The 19259-nt window shown below is 42.3% G+C and overlaps 1 protein-coding gene across 2 annotated transcripts in view; it reads left to right on the top strand.

Moving 5' to 3' along the window:
* Nucleotides 1–11937: 11937 nt before the first annotated feature.
* TBXAS1 (thromboxane A synthase 1) overlaps nt 11938–19259 on the top strand; it is a 236601-nt gene continuing 229279 nt past the window's right edge. The window contains exon 1 of one of the 2 annotated variants that reach the window (XM_075755106.1): nt 11938–12130. In XM_075755106.1, coding sequence (XP_075611221.1) covers nt 12033–12130 — 98 coding nt within the window. In that variant the 5' untranslated portion in view covers nt 11938–12032. The remainder of the gene's footprint in view (nt 12131–19259) is intronic. The other variant, XR_012835788.1, reaches the window with a different exon arrangement.

Genomic DNA, 19259 nt, shown 5'->3' with positions numbered 1-19259 from the left:
TAATAAAGTAGCTTTGCCCATACTCTCTGCAGATGCTGCCAAATGCTGTACAGGTCTGGACAATGAGACAATTCCCTTCCTGCTGACAGACTTGCTGCCTCTGGGTCCACATGGAGGTACGGCTTTTGGGCGTGTTGGGTTTGTGCACTGTGGGCACCAAGGCTGCTGTCGTATGGAAAGGCGGAAAGCAGCAAGGTGTCCTTCACAAACCAAACACGCAGAAATGTTAAATACAGTGCCCTCGAATGGTTACCCATGAGGAGGGGATATACATCTGAAATGAGGATGCTATAGCTAGTGTTAGAGGTGTTGGTAAGAAGCGCTAAACTTTCTGTGAATACTAATCCATTACCTTAAAAAAACCCAAACAACAGCTGGGGAGGGCTCGTGGGCTGCTTTTCACATGAAGATTTTCATACACCTCATAGACTTCTGGCATATCTGATGTTCTCCCTGTTTACAGTGTTAGAGACACTGCTAATAGGTAGGTAATAATATAAAATAATTTATGGGGGGCAGTGGCACTGAATCTGAAAACATTCTCTACATGTTCAAGAAACTTTCCCAAATGTGAGCAGCACTAGTATAAAAATGGAGGACCGTATCTGCACGCAGCCTTGCTGGGTTCTGGGTATTTCCCTGTATGGTGACACCACATACGCCAGCTTAACTCAGGCAGTGAGAGCCACTGCAGGACTGGCAGCAATGTCTCCCCAGAGCAGCAGCATGGCCGAGGATGCCACTGAAACCCTGGGGCAGGGCAGGTGCCCGAGGAGGAGGATGGTGGTGGTGGGACCTCCTGTTGCACTGAGCCCTGCGCAGGCAGCAGCAGTGGTGGGTGCCTCTCCCCGCTTCTGCTTGGAGGTGAGGGCTGTGCCAGCAAAATGCGTGGACTTTCCTACTCCACCTTTCCCCATCTGCCAATCAAGGCTGCAGTGTCTAAAATGCACAGATTTTCCTGTTTACCCAGCATCAGCGTACCTCCCAAAAAGCAATTGCATTGGTTTTGTTTTCCTTTCCTTGTACATATCAGAAGTCAAACAGCGTGATGTGGCTAATGGGATTATATTGACCCACCTCTGCTGTTGCTATTAATATCTGAAGAAATTCCCAAATGCCACAGCCCCAATGATAATACAGTTGCCTGCTCATCCTTCTCTTGCCAAACAGATTGGGGTCTTTTTATGGTAGCAAGTCCAGTAATTGCTAGTCCAAATTTTGCTCCTTGATAGTGTTAACAAGCTAGGGACCAGATTATATGCAGAAGAGAATATATAGAGAATATCAATTTTTGCAATGGATAGAAGTTAATTTGCAGTGTTATTTGACCAGTATCCAAATAGCCAATTCCTTTTTTTTAAAAAAAGGAGGCTGAAGAGATTTGGGGGTGTGTGTGTCTTTTTCTTGCTGACATAGAAACATAACCCACCCTTTTAAAAAAGTGCATTCAGAATCCAACCCCAGTGCACAGGCTACTAAATTTCAATTACTGTTTTTATGTCATTATTGCACTTGAAATAACTCTGTAAAAGACAAGACAAAAGGTTGTTCTTTCCACTTTGAGCTCTTTCCATCCTCCATTTTTACAGCAAAGGTTACCCTGAGCAATGTGTACATCTGTCTGTTCTAAGTGTAGAAATACATATTATTCATACCTTGTCAATGTATATGCTTGAAAACAGAAGCTGAATTTATAGCTGTATTTCCACTCTGCCGGGGCTTTTAGAGTTGAGTGTTTCAGTGTTTCCATTATAAACCCCTGTTTTCTGAGGTTTATAACAGTCTTGAAGAGCGTAGCGGTCTTGAACCATAATAGAAAGCGTGTAATGTTGCATTTACAATACAGCTGTAACTGCACATTAAGGAGTGTAATCTTCTCCGTGTACCCACAATGCTCCAATAAGGTTAATTGGAGTTACATATACTAAGAGAAAAACAATATTTTACCCTTGAAGTTGGTGCTCTCCATCCAGAGAGCTGAGAGCATCACATGGGGACAGAGTGCACCTACCTGCACCAGACTTACAAAAATGCCGTTCCTTGCTACACCATTAAAATACCTGCATGCATCTACAAAGGCCCCTCTCAACACCCGCTTCTCTCGTTTGATGCCTCACTGCTTTAGACACTTGGCCAAGGGAAACCGAGGTAAAGGTGACTGGAAGAAACTATATTTTATCAAATGTATGATGAGGCTTTTGTCCCGTGTGTGTGGTATCTCTGCTGTTTCTGCCCTCAGCTTCTAGTCTTGCATAAATATAGGTCCCATCTGCAACACATCTTCTCCATTTCCAGTCAGCTTACTCCATCTGACATCTTGCATTCACGTGTCACTTTGCCTACAAACATAAAGTAAATGAATTACAGTTCATTATAACATCCCAGTGTCCCTGGGCTGTCTAAAGTAGGCCCAGCTCCTTTCTCATGCCTCTGGGTATTTCCTGGCTTCTCTGGTTAGCCTGAACTGCCACAGACAGAGCAGGGGCTCTTAAGGAGAAAATACCCCAACATTGGGGTACCTGTCCGGCAGGTCTGGCTCTCTAAGCTGCATCTGTTCCAAGGCATCTAGTTTAATTTTTTGTTGATGGCTGTAGGACTCTGTGCTAGGCCAGAGATCCCATCATGGCAGTTCGGTTGCTGTACGAGTGTCACCGTCAGAGTTGGGCGAGGAGGAAGTGTCTGCGAGCGGTGGTGTTCTGAGTTAACGTGAATACTTTAAAATGGATGGTGAGGAAGAAGAGCTGAAGTTAAAAGTGGACAGTTGCCAGGGCTGCTGGCCACGCTCATGCTAGAACTGATTTATCATTGCAGTTGCTCACTTGAGCTTGTTGAGCTTAATTGGCTGAAGGTAAAGAAAGCAGCAGCAGCATGTTCAGAGTAGAAAGAAACTTCTAAGAATTGCTTACTCGCCCCCGCCTCCAACACTCTTGGAGCTTGAAGACTTTGTTAGGCTCTATGGAGAGTACAAAGCGGTCCTCTCAGATTGTCACAGGGCCATGATCTTCCACGAACCTTAGCTACGATCAGCAGCCAGTGAAAAGATAAAGTATGATGGCTAAAAGTTTTGTTCCATGGATTTTAGGGTTTTTTTTTAAGTGAAACTGAGAAGGATACCTATTTCCTTTTTGCACTAGCCCAGCTACAGTCTAAGGTTGTGATTATCTGCCACTTGGTAGAGGCAGCAGAAGGTAGGAAGGAGGTAGGAGGCTGGACTCACTGTGAACCTTAGGCTCAGATCCTGTCTGCGCTTCAGTCTGAGACAGCAAGTTAACATGAGCATCAGCAGAGTTGAAATCTTGTTGAGACTAAGTTCTTCTTGCTGTTTCAACTCATATGTCACGTTATTTAGTCTTCCACTTAACCTCTCTTCCCATGGCTAACAGGTCAGCTTATTGGGTTCATGCCCTTTTGCAAGTATTGCTAAACTCAAGCATTCAGAAATCACAAATTTACTGTCAGATTCATGACACTGCAGAAAAAACATGCGTTTTTTAAATTGAGCAATTAAATTAGTTTAATTAGTATTTTAGCCCTGATCGTTTGAGTTTCACAGCTTTGGAACATTTTTTTTTCCTTGCTTTCAGGACTTATCCATCTTTGCCCCCAGTAAAACAATTGCACAAATGAAGGACTACTGCTTTAGCAAAAACCTGAACTAAGCCAAGACTTGCAGTAAGAACTTGAGATTTGGAAATGCTGGTTTTGTGATTGTGTAAGTTTCTTTTTTCACTTTTTCTTTTCTCTGCCCCCTCACCAGTTATGCATATCTGTGTTACAACATATCTGCTGAGAACGAGCGAGCTGAAGGGATTTCTGATGTGGTGAATTAGTGTACAAACAGTCAGCAGAAGGGACTGCAGCAAAAAAGGTGATGAACAGGACAACACAAAAGACCGAACCAGAGTAAATCCATCCATATGTTACATGCACTCTTCTGCAGCGTATAAGGGGCTGCAATTTGCCTGTTAGTTATCTGTGCTCCCTTTCATATGGGTAAGAAGGCTTTTGGGAATATTGGGCACAATCTATCAAGAATTATTCATCATGAGATGCATAAATTTAAGCAGTGAATATCCCCTGGATAGGGACATGGATTTTCAATGTACTTTAGATTGCCCCTGCATTTACCCCATAGTTTGAAGGCGTTATATGTCTTCCTGTCACAGCTCTGTGTGTTCCAGTGCCCCATACATTTTGTATTCTTTCTGCCATTTGAAAATATCTGGTATGATTATTCACACTGCAGTTACTAGCATTTTGAAATATTGACCATGGGAAACATCTTCAAAGGCAAAAGAAACAATAGGGCACCAACCTCCCCCTGCCTGTCTACAGGAGTCAGAGCAGCATCTCCAAACCCTGTGCCTGGTGTTCTCCAGGAGAACTTCCCATGTCCCGTGTAGGGGTGTTTCTGCAGCCTAAAAGAGAAGCTCTGTGGATGCCACTAAAGAATTGCTGAAGAACTGGGATTAGTTCTTAGTGATTACTTCGAACTGCCAGGTTGAGTCTCTTTGCAGTCATATTGCTTTTCTACATGTGGATATAGACTAATAGCTTCTGGGCTTCTTGAAGTATGAAAACTATTACTGTGGCAATAGTATTAGTCTGACTTGCTTGATTTTGACCTTTCTTTTCCCTTTGTGCCAGTTTACCACCTCTTCTGTGCTAAGATTAGATGGTGGTGGTGCCTGAGTTGTAATGCCTATCCTGGTTTTGGCATGTTTGTATCATCTAATACGTTGCATATTCTTTTGCTCTTTCTTTTTGCTGTTTTATTAATCTCAGAGAGATAATTGCATCCAAGACCTCTGATTTTAGACAATAAGAGATAAAGCATAATGGCAGAGCTGATACTGTCCACAGTTCCCAGATGGGACCCGATTCTACCACTGAAGGCCATAAACCATTGGGACGTTCTCCATTCACATCTGTGGGACTTCTGGAAGCATGTGCTATTTGAAAAAAACAGTGGTGGGCCTCAGGTGAAGAATACTTCCTTACCTCATTTGAGGTTCAAGGTTTTTAAGACTTTTGGCACCTTCTCCCTTTTGTCATTTTGAGTTTTGACAGGGTATTGATAAGTGTGTTGTATTAGTGAATTTACTCTTTCAAACACCCTACTCCCATGTGTCTGTCATTATCTTTTCACCCGGGGCTTCAGTTGCTGACCTGACCCCCGGTCCTGGCTCACCCCTTGCTGTGCCAATGGACCCTGTTACCTGCCTCCTATGTTCAGCCCGGTGGGCCTGCGCCCCTCTGTGAGGGCTGGTCTACACGGGGGGTTGCCTTCAGCTCCCATCTCGTCCCCCCTGCTGGCCCTGGGAGCCCATCTCCAGGGCACGTGTGCAGGCTGCTGATGGTCTGTATCAGCAATCTGGTGCTTTAGAAAGAAGCACTGAGCAACACGTTCATCCAGCTTTTGACTTGTCCTTTTCCCAAGCAGAATGCAGAGCAGACGGCCGCGGCTGTCCTCCCGCAACAGGACGCTCAGACCTGCCTCTTCTTGGCTGCTATTCTCCCCCTTATCCTTTCTGTTTGTTCCTCGACTCCCTTTCTCCCGTCAGGGCGACTCAAAGGATGCAACGTCCGGGGTTTCTCCAGCCGACAGCCCAGGAGCCATTGCACTGCTCTGCACAATGCCGATTGCTGGGGCTAATTGCCTCCGAGGCGGCTGCCCCGCTTTTAGGGAGGCTGCGTGTAATCTTTCTCTAAAGATATCTCTTTGAATTGTATTGAAAGGATTCCACAATAAAATTACTGAACTGAAACTGGAGAGGTAAGGTGGGGAATGTAGTAGCTAGAGATAACACATTGAGCTCTCAAAGTATTTCTGTTAATTGGGGAAAAAGCGTTCTACATCTTCCTATTTGCAAAGTGCAGAAAAGGACAGGGCTTTGTATGTTTTGGTGTCAATCCCACGAGCTAATGGATGAAAGAGAAGTTGATAAGCACAGTTTAGTTAATTAAGTTATACAACAAGGTGCTTCTGTTAAGTTTTTCACAGTTCTTTTGACCTGTGGTCCTGCACTGAAACACAGTTTGGAGAATTCAAGCCTTGAGTTTGCTATCTAGAGTAGCTTTTCAATCAAACAAAGAAAGTTAGGTATTTTTCACGGTGTTGAAAAACTGCTCTTCACAGAACAAATTATAACTTACTGGTTCTTACCATGATATTGTTACAAAGGCAAACATTTATACAGCTCTCTGCAGCTACAAGACTAGTCTAGGCAGGGTTCTTTGGCTTTTTCTGTCAATGATGTGGAGCTATTGATCCATGAACATAAATCCTTACTTATCTCCAGTCAAGTTTATAGGACAATGAAATTATAGGATTGCTTGAATCAATCAATGTTTCTAAAGCAAGCTATAGAAGAAATATAAACAAGTTACTGATTATTTAATAAAGTCAATTTGGTTAGAAATGCCTGGCCATGGGCAGCAGATGTTACATTAATTTCTGCTTTCTCTGGAATTTCACTGGGGCTGCAAGATCTTAATGTCACTATTAGCAAAGGTAACTTTATTTTAGAAACTCATTCCGAGCTCTCACAGCAAGAGGAAGAAACTGTCATTCCTTTTGACCACAAAATCTGTGCTATTTCTAAGTGGAGCTCTTTGAAATAACTAGGATATCTCACAGCTTGTTGCTTTAGAGGGGACTTAGTACAGCGACACTACATTTAGTTAGCATAATGAGTTTTTTAGCCCCTGTGATATTGACTGAGTTTGAAGTACCATAATTTTTAGTCAACTCAGATTAAATTTGTTAGTGAAGTACAAGTTTGCATAATATTTTCGCTTTCCTAGAATTTTAAGCTGGGTGCCTGTTTTCTGAGAAGCATTTAGGTTAATATAACCACGTTCTAACTTGGGGAAACAATTTAAGTATAAAAGTGTGTCTTTCTGTTTCTCAGTAGGAAGTATCATGAAAGCGACTTCCTCAGTGTGGTTTCACACTTAACCGTGTTTGCCTTTTGAGATCCAGTTCATTGGAGTGATTTTATTCAAGGTGGTTCAAGAATCTTCCATGAGCCCCTGGTGTCCTTTCAGTGCTCCCATCCATTTTGGATACAGAGCAGGATATTCATAAGTGGGCTCCGATGCCTCCGAGATGTCTGTCTGTTGAGTAGTTTGTCATAGTTTATCATGCAGGAGTACAAAATCACCTGATTAATCTGCGTAGTCGATCCTTGAACAGGGATAGTAATAATGAAGTCATAGACGGCCGCTGTGAATCCCTCTATTCCCATACATTAATATTCCCAGTACTTTGGTTATTAAGGTTGTTTTTCATATAAAAAATATCTCTGTGAAATGTGCCTTGGATCTTTTTGATTGGTCTACCTTAAATATGTTAAGAACTCATGTTGGCTTTGGAAAGGTTTTTTTCGTTAAGATAAATTAATATCATATATACTTACACAGTTTTGTACATGGGCTTTGTTAAAGCTTATGTATAAACTAGTCTCTAATTAATCTCATGGTTTTTTTAAGCTGTTCTGTGGTATTTCATTTGCAGTATTTTGTGGCTAAGCTCTCTACATAACAGAATTTCCTTCATCTGAAGACTATGCTACAAATTTCTATAGAGAAGAACTGCTATAAAATTAAAACTTAACACCTTTCCAGGCTTCCTTCATCTATCATAAAGTTGGTGTGGCTCAGCCTTAATTAGATTATTATAGACCTAAAACACATGAGGTAGAATAGCATGAGAGGAGTTGAATTTGGTCATTAGCAGGAGTTCATGGTTAGTCTAGCTGGTTAGTCATTAGCCTGTGAAATACACAAGACTACATTTTCCATTTGATATGCTTTGGAGACAGGTCAAAATCCTTAACATAATTTAGGTCTACTGAGAAGGTCTATAATCCTGCTTTTTAATAAGCTCTATATTTCATGTCAGAGCAATACTTATGTATGTCAAACATTGCTGAGGCTCAAAACCCCACCTGTATTCATTTTGAAGTTGAAATGCATTGTTTTGGAAGAGCTTTTACAGAAAATATTCCTGGAGGAATAGCAGACAGGGTATGAAGGTATGTAGGCTTCCTGGGAAACCTGGATTGTCTGGATGCTGGGTATTTTTATGTGGAGGAACAGTTCAACTTCTCGCTATTTGAATGCTATAAAGTGCTACTCTCTTTTAATATTCACTGCTGTGAATGTCCGCATAAGCTGAAGCTCTGGCTTTTCAGGATTGAACTGCTTCTGTCTTGTAGGTCTGCCGTTTGCTGGGAAGCTCCAAGGCTGCAGCTATGGCATTGCTGGGGAATGAAGGATGAGATGGGTGCCTTGAGCTTTTTTGTGTGTTGAACACTTTTTTTGTGCGTTGAAGTTTGTGTTGAACGAGATGGCAATCTGTGGATTTTACTTGCTGTGGAAGAGAAGTCTGGTGGCACCACATCAAGGAGCTGTGAACCTTGGTAGTCGCAATCTTGAGTGAAGCCTTGTGGAGGCAAACATGGACAGTACTGCTGACTTACAGCAGTCTGACAGGAAAAGGCTCCCTTCCACTTCTGCTTGTCTCTGGCTCCCTCCAGCATGCACTTAGTGAGGACTTTGTATCTGTCTCCATAGTTCTTTGATATCCTTATCATAATCAGCCTGACCAGCGTGGTTCACAAAAACAACTGGGAGGTTAGTGAAAAATATCTGTGCTATTAATTAGTTAATTAGGATGGCGCTTCTCATGTAAAGGACCTGTAAAGAGAGAGGGAACTGATAAAAACCTATTTTCATCGCTGTCTGCATCCCTGACTCCTTTCCCCCCACCCTGCAAAGTGGATTTTTGTGACTCTTCATGGAGCTGAGGGCCTTAACTCTGGGATGGTAACTGCGAGCGTGCAGGTCTGCAGTGAGGAGTGCTCCAGGTTGGTTTTAGAGTCAATGCTGCTTGCTGCCTTTCTTAATGGATTGGAGGTGCTGAGTAAAAACCCTCCAGCAAGAAATAGGTGCCAAGGCTTAAAAAACAAAACAAAAAGGAAAACCCAACATCAACAACAGAAAAGGATGGTTGTTGCTGTTGGGAGCTTGATTACATGTTCTCTTCCAAATTGGATGCTGATGTGAGAGCCTGTTTTCTTTCATAATGTGTGTTTAAGAACTATTCATCCCACCTACCTCCCAGTGTGACTGGGAAAAGACTCCAGTGTACTTAAAAAAGAAGTGAGGTCTGTACTTGACTCTGTGTTTGCTTGTAGGGTTTTGCTGTTGGCTTTAATAGGAGGGCATCAGTCCTCTATGTGTAGATGTGTCCTTTAATTAAAAAGCCAAGTAAAGCACAGTAAAATCAGAATATTATTTCTTACCTTCTACACTTGTGGGGATTGATTTTATTTTTTGCAGAGACTCTAATGCATGTGGATATTTGATTTTTATTTTTTTTCTTGAAGTCCCACAGGATCAGTTACTGGTTGGGATTGGCTTGTGCCCACTGATTAATTCCTTGCGTCACTGGTCTTGAATCTTGTTGTAATTGTTCTTGGAGAACTTGGCAGCAGCAGCAAACTGGCAGAACTGTTACTGACCCAGAATAGCAATAGCATTGTTAATACAATAAGCAAGGTTTTCTGTGAACTACCGTGCTATTCTGTGGAGCTGATGAGCTGGTTAACACCTTTTGCTTATTCTGCAAGGATCTGAGGCTGGAAGGGAATTAATGCAGTTGTGAAGCACGGAGAACCAAAATAGCAGTGATTCAGTTAGAGTAGAGCCAATTCTTCTTAAAATTAAACTCCATTGTGTTAGAGACTTTACTTTTTTGATGCCTATATTATTAACTTCTCTGATAAGAGCAGGAAATGTAATACAGTGATATTGGAGAAGCCTTGCACATTAAATCTAAGCTATTATCTTGGGGTTGTATGAGAAGAAACCACTCTTCATCTGGTGCGTTATGGGAATCAGATGTTGCAGCATTTCTGCTTCTCAAGGTTACCACATAATTCACAAATCTAGTTTTTTTGGGTAGTTTTGATTTCCTTAACTTTCAAATAGGTTTTATGGAATAGGTGGGAAGGCTGCAGTACATATATGGGTATTTCTAGTTTCATAAGTAACAAACACCATCGGACAGTTTGGGGAGTTTTGTCATGGGCAAGAGTGTTTACCTGCAAGCTGCTGCTGCTGATGTTGTAATCCTGAAGATATTTTTGATAATGGCATTTGGTAACTTTGAGGGTAACAGGTTGGTGGTCTTCTTTCAGAAATTCTTCAAGGTTTGCATTCAGCTGACCTTTCTTACTGGACTGGATCAGATGCTTGAAACAGGATTGAGGTTTGCAAGCAGGAAAGTATAGAATCACAGAATCATTTTGGTTTGAAAAGACCTTTAAGATCGTCAAGTCCAACCATTAACCTAACACTGCCAAGTCCACTACTAAACCATGTCCCTAAGCAGCACATCTACGTGTCTTTTAAATACCTCCAGGGACAGTGACTCAATCACTTCCCTGGGCAGCCTGTTCCAATGCTTGACAATCCTTTTGGTGGAGAAATTTTTCCTAATATCCAATGTAAACCTCTCCTGGCACAACTTGAGGCCATTTCCTGTTGTCCTATCGCTTGTCACTTGGGAGAAGAGACCAACACCCACCTGGTTACAACCTCCTTTGAGGTAGTTGTAGAAAGCAATAAGGTCTCCCCTCAGCCTCCTTTTCTCCAGGCTCAACAACCCCCATTCCCTCAGCCGCTTCTCCTAAGACCTCTTCTCTAGACCCTTCACCAACTTCGTTGCCCTTCTTTGGACATGCTCCAACACCTCAATGTCTTTCTTGTAGTGAGGGGCCGAGAGCTGAACACAGTACCCGAGGTGCGGCCTCACCAGTCACTTCCCTAGTCCTGCTGGCCACACTGTTTCTGATACAAGCCAGGATGCTGTTGGCCTTCTTGGCCACCTGGACACACTGCCAGCTCATATTCAGCCGGCTGTCGACCAACACCCCCAGGTCCTTTTTTTCTGGGTGGCTTTCCAGCCACTTTTCCCCAAGCCTATAGCATTGCATGGGGTTGTTGTGACCCAAGTGCAGGACACATCACTTAGCCTTGTTGAACCTGAAAATATGGAAGAAAGCTGAAGAAGCCATACAGACAAACCATTTCCTGAACTGCAGTCAAACTTTGACTCTTCATGTGCAAGTTGTTCAAGGGAGTGTGATGGCTTGACTATGCCGCAAAGCAGAGATAGTAGATGTTAATCCTGATACTGGAAGTACAATGCAGAGGTAGCCAAAGTATCTCAGGAGAGATTGGTTAAGTGTACCTTCAGAGAGGGCACTGCATTGAGCAAGGGGAGTTTGCTGTAGTACTCATGAACCTGAGATGATACAGTCAAACAGCAATGTGTGGACTAACCAGTATGACAGATGCCAACTTACGAACCCTGGTACTACAGCTGAGTTTTTCTGCTCATTAGTTTTTCTTTCTATATGTCTTCTAGTAGTAACATCCTCCTAATTCCTCCATTTAGTTGTGATAATTTAAAGTTTACTTTGTTCCATTCTTTTAAAGTATAATGAGTTTGTAGATAATAAGTGCTAATTAAGTTTTATGTTGCAGAAATGCTCTATTTTTGTTACTTCAGAGAATGGTACTGTTTGTATGCCAGGGCACCCCCAAAGGGTCTTTATATTCTTCTTCCAAGATCTGTACCATGGCCAGGCTCTCTCTCCCTCTCTTCTTCTCCACTTTCCCCAGTTTCCCATAATTGATGTCTAAAAACCTATCCGACAGTACTGATGTCTCAAGCGGTGGGTATGTAAATATTTACTGGCATGACAGTCAACAACAGCGGGAGGGAGGGAAATTGCTACATCCTACCATTCAGGGAACCTTCAAGTTCTCTCTCAGAGAGTGCAGTTGATGAGAACAGGAAAAGTTTTCAGTTTTTACTTGACTCGATGTGTTTTCGCTCTCTTGGTTCCTGTTTTGTTGCAGATATTCTAGCTGTGGAAGGCTTTATCGCTTCTTGCAGAGAATTTCCCCTGCACGCACACTCACACCACTCAAGTCTGGAGCTGTAGTGGAGGAAAATGGAGCTTGTAGATCTCGTGGCATTTGCCTCCACAGAAATGAATAGTACAACGGTCACCCTGGCTTTGCTGGCGATCTTCCTGGTCCTGCTGTACTGGTAAGTGGTAATGATGATATGGGCTGCATAGCAGACACAAAACCCGCTGAAGCTCCCCCAACATCTGTAGAGTCCTTTATTCCTAAGGGGAAACTGGAAGATAATTGGCTAGAAGGGACACAGAGGGGGAGTTGGTTTGGATGCAGAGGTTGAAATAAATATTCACAAAACTCATGATGCTTTTTAGACAATTCTCTCCTTGTAATATTTTCTCGTAAGTGGTCTACCAATGAACTAACAAAAATTGTCTTCAAAATTAAGAACTTATTATTGTTGGTTTCTTATTAATTTCTGTAGGCAGCAGGAACATTGGTGCTGGTCAGAAAGAAACTGAGTACTTGTTGCAGGGTCTTGTTGGACCTCTTCTCTGTACTATGCTGCACACTTGTCCCTTGCCAGGTTTCTTGGCATAAGTGTACGGACACTTTAACTCCTGCTTGAATTTCCTCTCTTGTTCTTTCCACACTGAGTAGCAGACACAAATCAGAGTAACAGCAACACTAATGGTTAGCACAGTAGGCATTGCAGTGAGCTGTGCTGAAATGAAAAAAAACCCCACCCTGTCCAGATAATTTATTTCAGAAATTAAACTAGCTGAACTGGTAGTGCTTTTCTGACTGTTTTTACTTGAATACCTCTTCAAATCCTGCCTTCTAGTCAATGAAGGTTTTTTCTCATTTGTATGTGTGTTCAAGAAAAAGTTCCAGGGACGGTGGTAGAAAAAGAGCCTCTGACAAAAACCCCGAAGCTAATCTAGAAGAGAATAGTGATGGCATCATGAGTTTAGCAGAATTGTAGCAGTGTAAATGACAGATCACTTCTGCACATATTTCTTTGTTCTTTGACCCTATTGAACTTTGTTCAACTTCCTTGTGTGTCAAGGGAGGGTCTAGAGAGACTAAAAAATGAGTCAAGTCAAGCCCATACTGATGTGCGTTGCCATATCAAGTAGGTCGGTGAGCCTGCATTCTCAGTAAGATCTGCCCAAATAATCACAAACGTCCAAGTCCTACTTCCTTTGAATTTTACTGAAAAAAAGAACGGCAGCACTAGATCTTTCAGTAAAAACACGCTGTTTAGCTGCTGACTTGTGGATCTCTGTAAACTTTTGGGGATGAGAGGGAGGGCAGAGGCATACCCACATTTCAGAAATGCAGCAGGTCGGCTGGTGAGCTCTGGCTGCCTGTGAGACAGCTGGAAGAGCCTGATGCTTCCACATAGTGCATGTCAAGACGTGCTGAGGTCTCTGAAGATACAGGACTGCTCCGTGTAAATGTAGGGTACGTTCTCCAGAGCCTCATTTTCTGGTTCCATGTAAGGAAGGCTGTTCCTCCCCTTGAAGTGAAGACATGGCAGTTTAGTGCAGAATTTGGTCTTGCTATAAACAAACCTAGCTCTAATTGCAGGCTTAAGTCAAAGTTAAACCAGGCTCCTGGCTGTGGGCAGTCAGCTGCTGAATTGAGTGCATACCATATAAGTTTCAGAATGTTCAATTTAACAGTGAGGCGGGAAATTGCCTTACAGTAGAGATCCGCCATTCAGTGTTTCTCCTTTCCTGGCTGAAGGCAAGTTCTGTGAAGGCAACAAGTAAAGGAAGATGGAGTTTTATATGGGAAAGTGTTTTATCCTCTTACCTGCCAATGTTTATTTTTAACTAATCATCTTGTTGAACTACAGATACAGGTTGATTTTAAGTAGCTGACTAAATACAAGTGCCTATAGGTCACTCTTCCAATGAGAAGCTGGTGTTTCTTAAACTTTCAGTGAAATATGCTGGGAAACATCTGTGGGCTATTGGTAGGTTTGCCTGGTGGCTAAGCTATTCAGATCCATTTATTTCAGTAAAATGCAGTGACCCATTTATTTCAGTAAAATGCAGTGACTGAACCTGTAAGGTTAATGGCTTGAAGCACATCTGCAAGTGCAGTAGTTGTTGTTCAAACCTGTCAACCTATTCATTTGAGAGTCTATTTTTTATAAAGTTTTTTTATACTGCATGTCTGTTTAAACAAATGAGCGAAATCTAATGCGTGCTCACAGCTTCCTTTATTCATGGCTGAAACCTTGGGTTCAAGGAATTATTTAAAGAGTATGTAAAGGGTTGCTAATAGAAATGCAGGTCTGTAATTCTAGAGAATGTTTTCATTACAATCATGTTGCATACCCAATTGTCTGGCTCTTCTAGGAGTCCAAAAACACAAGCGTTATGTATGGCAGGAGTAATAATAAAGTGCTAACTCTTAAAGTTCCTTTGATGTTTTTGTTCTAAGCCTTATTCTCATTTTTTAATAACTTCTGAATTCTTCTTTTTCGAGCTTTTTCTGTCAGCATTGTATCTTTTCAGAAGGGCAGTCATGGGGGAAGGGAGGAATGAGTATTTGCTGTTGTAAATTTTGTTATGGTAGTAGCTTATGATTGATCGGGGTCATACTGTGTCAACTGTTGTGTGAGTACAAAGCATAGGGAGTTTGTCCACCTTGTTGGCTGTAAAAGGCTTGCAGGCTAAACAGAAGGCAGTTGCAGGTAGAGAAGAGAGTCATATCTAATGCGTGCTAGAATAGCAACATGGTGATGGCAACTGTTGTGTTATTGAGCTACTTCCTTAGCATGATTTTTGTGGATGGGGGTACTCGGTGGTTTAAACAAGAGCCTTGAGCTGCTGCCTGTTGGCCCAGCCTCAGTCACTGTTTGCATGTGTACTGTAAGGCCAGCTGTGATTTATCACAGTTCAGCTGGCAGGTGGTATCTTGCTCAGTTGTGATAAGACCAATCTCTTTACATTTTTGGGTAAGGTGAGGTCATGTGAAATGGGGAGAGAAGCAAGGGTTAATTGGGAAAGGGAGGAGAGGCTGTAGCTGCATAAAAATAAACTTCTAGAGAAGATACAGGTCTTAGGAGGAAACTTGGATGATTTGATAATTTTTTTACACTGTTATTTATGGTACAATGAAGATTACAAATAACTCCTTATAACAAATCCTCTAATAGCACGTTTCTGATTTACCATGCATTGTCATCAATGTAATATGAAGGTCATGCTTGTAGTGTATTGTGACGATTTTAAATCAGTGGAAAATTCAGCAACTATAACCTCTCAGTGTTTGTCTTCCACATGACCTTAAGTCAGCTATTAGGAGAGGCTTTTTAAGGTAGTTGATTTAATGTTGGGAGTAGAAAGAACAAAGAAGCTTTTGGCTACATAGTCTCTTCAGATTTGAAATAGGAAGAACAAACCTGAAGTTGCTTTTTTGGTAATCTGGTAATTTAACAGTCTGCTCAGGCCTCCTTGCTGTCCCCCATTCCTGAAGGACTTAGTTGTCCGCTACCCTCCCCATCCTTACTACTTGCTCTCCGTAGGTCGAAGTCTCTTCCCACAGGCCTCGTATCATGGATTCTTCGATGGCTGTTGCTACCTCAGTACTATTGTGATAGACAATGACATTACTGCTTTACCGACCACAAAAAGGCATAATGTGGCTAAATATATAAAGTTCAGTAATACACCGAGCACTCTTAAAAAAATCTCTTGTCCATGTCTCTCCCACCCCCTGTGATTTCTACTATCCAAATGGATTATCAGAGCAGTTTCTTTTAAGAGCACTTTCTCAATTCCAAGGACTGCTGTCTCTGTTCACTTAATCTCTGTGAATCTCATTTTTTTTTCAGGCATGAAATAAAAACAAACACTTAAGGGAGGAATGAGGTTAACATTTACAAATCCCAGTGATATTTTCTACTGAAAATATACAGTAGTATATCTATGCAACATATTGTTCATTTTCATTTCAAACATATGCTGAGTTGGGTATCCCATGCTTGGTTGTAGCTGCAAACATTGCTTTGTGTCTTTCTTTTTGCTGTCTGGGAAGATGTTTGATAAAAAGAAAGCAGGAGTTTATCTTGCTTTAAAGTTTAATGTACCATAAGCTTAGCATTATGAAGAAGCTGTCACAGCATTCAGATACCTGTGTTCAAACTGGATTATCAACCCCTTGTCTAAACAAACCCGGGTTTTTTTAGAAACATGGAGGTTGGATGGGAGGTGTTTGTTTATGTTTGTAAGATACACGTCTAATTGCATGCTTTCAAACACAGCAAAACATATACTAGCAGTGTTCTTGTCTGGTTCTTAAAAGCTAAAACATTCAGGAAAACGCCATTTTTACATTTAAGTAATATTAATGATCACTTGTGTTACAGAAATGTATAGAGACATTGAGAGCTTTGGGCCAACCCATTGCATAACTATTCAATCCTGACCCAAAGCATTTGCAGTCTCTGATCAAAAAGAATGAAAACTCTTTTTTTTTTTTTTCCTCTGGTCTTGAGCCTAGACATTTGCATACAGTTAGATGCAGGAGATACTTAGGCATGGGGGACAAAATGTGTTAGAGTTCATCAGTTGGTACCATACCTGTACTCAAGCACACCAGAAGTTAATCTTAGGACAGGTAGTATTTTGATACAAGTGACTTCAATACTATTGCATGTTTGGGATTACTTTACATCTGTGGTTTTGGAAAGGGCTCTGAAAGAGAAAGTTTAGAGATAATCTGTCTCCAAATAAAACTTCATTCTGGTTTTGCAGAATCTTGCTATTTTGGCTTGAGTTAGGCAAAACTAAGATCAAATAGATCTCAGGGTTTTTTATTTTTATTTTTCCCAACTAGATGCCACTTAAAAATAGATCTTATCCCATTTTTTGCTCCTCAAAAAAATCAGTATTTACTAAAGATGTTTGATTGCTAGAGCTCTAGGCTTATGGTTTGAGTGCAGGGTGAGCAGGTTATTCTCCCTAGCACATCCAGATAATGCTTCTGGACAGATCCAGTATCAGGCAGTACAAAACTTGGATCCTTTCTGAAAGGAGGACCAACTGTGGGTGGGTAGGCCCAAACTTTTCCAGCTGTCACTGCTGCCATCAAAGGCACAAGGGCTGCAAGGACCACTATGGCTGGAAACAGGCCTGGGTACGGAGCATCAACATCCATCCATAACGATGTCCAGCTCTGCCCTCATGTCAGGCTCATTGAGTTGAGAGATTCAGAGAGGCGTCCTGATCCTCAGATGTTAAAGCGTGCTTGTTTCCCCCGCTGGCAGGAAGCACAGCTCCGCTGATGGCCGATGACGCTGTGCTGCCGCTGGGCTCTGCCTGCTGAAGGCTCTGGGGTCCTGCACGTCCCCCCCTAGCACTGCCTGACCTCGGAGATGGGCTCTAAGGTTACGGTCCCTAAGGGGTCTTCCCCTATCACAACCTCATAGCTTCTCAGTTTGCAGTGAACCCCGCATCAGGTTTACGGGGGCAGATGGCAGGGAAGTTTTGGTTTTTTATATTCTGTTAACCCCAGCTGTTTTTTTTCCCCTGAAATGACCATTATGTTGGTGGAAGTCATTCTGCTTCCCTCCCCTTCATTCAAATGGCTTATGAAAGCTAGAAGGATCTGACTCAACAGGAAACAGCAGCAAACTGCTGCTGATGACAGAAAAAATTAACAGATTTGATATTGTCTTTGTCATGCAGCTTTACATCAAGTAAATCTGGAATTCCCACTACCATGTCAAACATAATTTGATCCCACAGCTGTGCAATATATGGCCTCCTCTTTGAGCTAAATCAAGCATCTCTAGGTGAGCATGAGAAGGAGCAGAGTAAGCTACTGAATTATAATTTGGAAGAGTGCCACGCCACAAATAACTAAATACTTTTTCTGAAAACAGGGTAGATTTGATCATCCTGAATGAAGTTCACTCAGTGCCCTGATTGTGCTGCTTTTAGGTAAACAAAGTTCTTTAATTTTTGGGGGAGAGGTAGAACAGTTTACCATCATTGCTTTTGCAGCTTCAGAGTTAAATTCGCTGGGATGTCCTCAGAGGCTGTTATAACACCTTGGTTATCCTGACAAACGTAGGTGAGCCTCTAGTGCTGTGCAGCTTTGGTTTTGTTTGCTTGCACTTCACTGTAAAACTCAGAGGCCTCTTATGTTCAAGTTTGGTTGTTGTTTTCCGTGGGGTTTTTTTTTAAGTTTAGAGATTACATGGCCAGCTGTGTTTATTTGAAGACCCTCAAGTGCTTCCTGTTTGGTGTTTTTTTTTTTTTGCTTTGGTGAAGGTGCATTTTACCCTAACAACTCCATGTAAAGGAGTAAATCTCCAGCCTTTTCATTCCTCGTGGTCTTCATTTTTCCCTAAACCTTTTCATGCCTCTCCCCATAAAAATCCCTCAAGCACAATTTGTTTTTAGTGCATGGAGATTATAGCATTAATAGCATGTTAAAGTAGATCTACAGGGATAGGTTAGCTTCCTTCCACGAAAGGAGTATATTTACCTATTTTCTAGCATTGTCCCCAGTTCTAGTGTCCAACAGAGCATGCTGCGAAGCTGGCTGATGCTCACAAATGCCGCCAGGCCAACAGGAGCTGGACGCAGGCCTTGAGCAATCCCATTTCTGCTTTCCCTTCCTGCAGGGCTTGGAATAGACTGGGTCTGGTCTGGACTGGGTTGCACAGGCAGGAGAGACTGGCAAGAGCGGGAATTACTCTGGCTTCTCCATCAGGCAGCTTCCGCCTGGGAGTCTTCTCTGGAGGTTTAATTAGCTCTTATGGACTAGCACTTTGGTTTTAACATCTATCTGCTGTTTGCCTTGGGGCAGGTTGCTTTGTTCAGGCTCGTTGCAAACTAATTTTGGGTGCTCTGAATTAGCTTGTAGGAGCTCCTGCCTCCATCTACTGACTGTATTAGGAACCTGAGGAACTTAACACACTGCTCTTGGTGCACTAAATGGAATTGAAATTAGATGATGAAAGAAGGGAATGTAAACAACCTCCTTAAAGAGAAGGCTTTGCCTGTGTGAGCAGTGGGGCACTCCATCCGATTGCACAGGGGCTGACTCTTGCTGTGCCTGTGCATTTAATTGCCAGGCTTGGAGGGGCCTCTCAGGACTGCTGTAATTCCTCCAAAGAGTGCCATGAACTCAGCTTTCCCCTGAACCCCAGGGGAGCATATTGACAGTTCCTGTGACTGCCCTGCACTGGGGTGACAAGTTTTGCATCCTCATGTGCTTTAAGGGATGTGGACTTGTCACTCCACATCTTTCAGCGGACCAAGCATCCTACCGGCCTGGCTGTGTTC

The sequence above is a fragment of the Balearica regulorum genome, chromosome 1 (genome assembly GCF_011004875.1).
Source record: "Balearica regulorum gibbericeps isolate bBalReg1 chromosome 1, bBalReg1.pri, whole genome shotgun sequence".
Lineage (NCBI taxonomy): Eukaryota > Metazoa > Chordata > Aves > Gruiformes > Gruidae > Balearica > Balearica regulorum.
The sequence above is the reverse complement of the archived record's forward strand: the minus strand, read 5'-3'. Positions and strand labels throughout refer to the sequence as shown.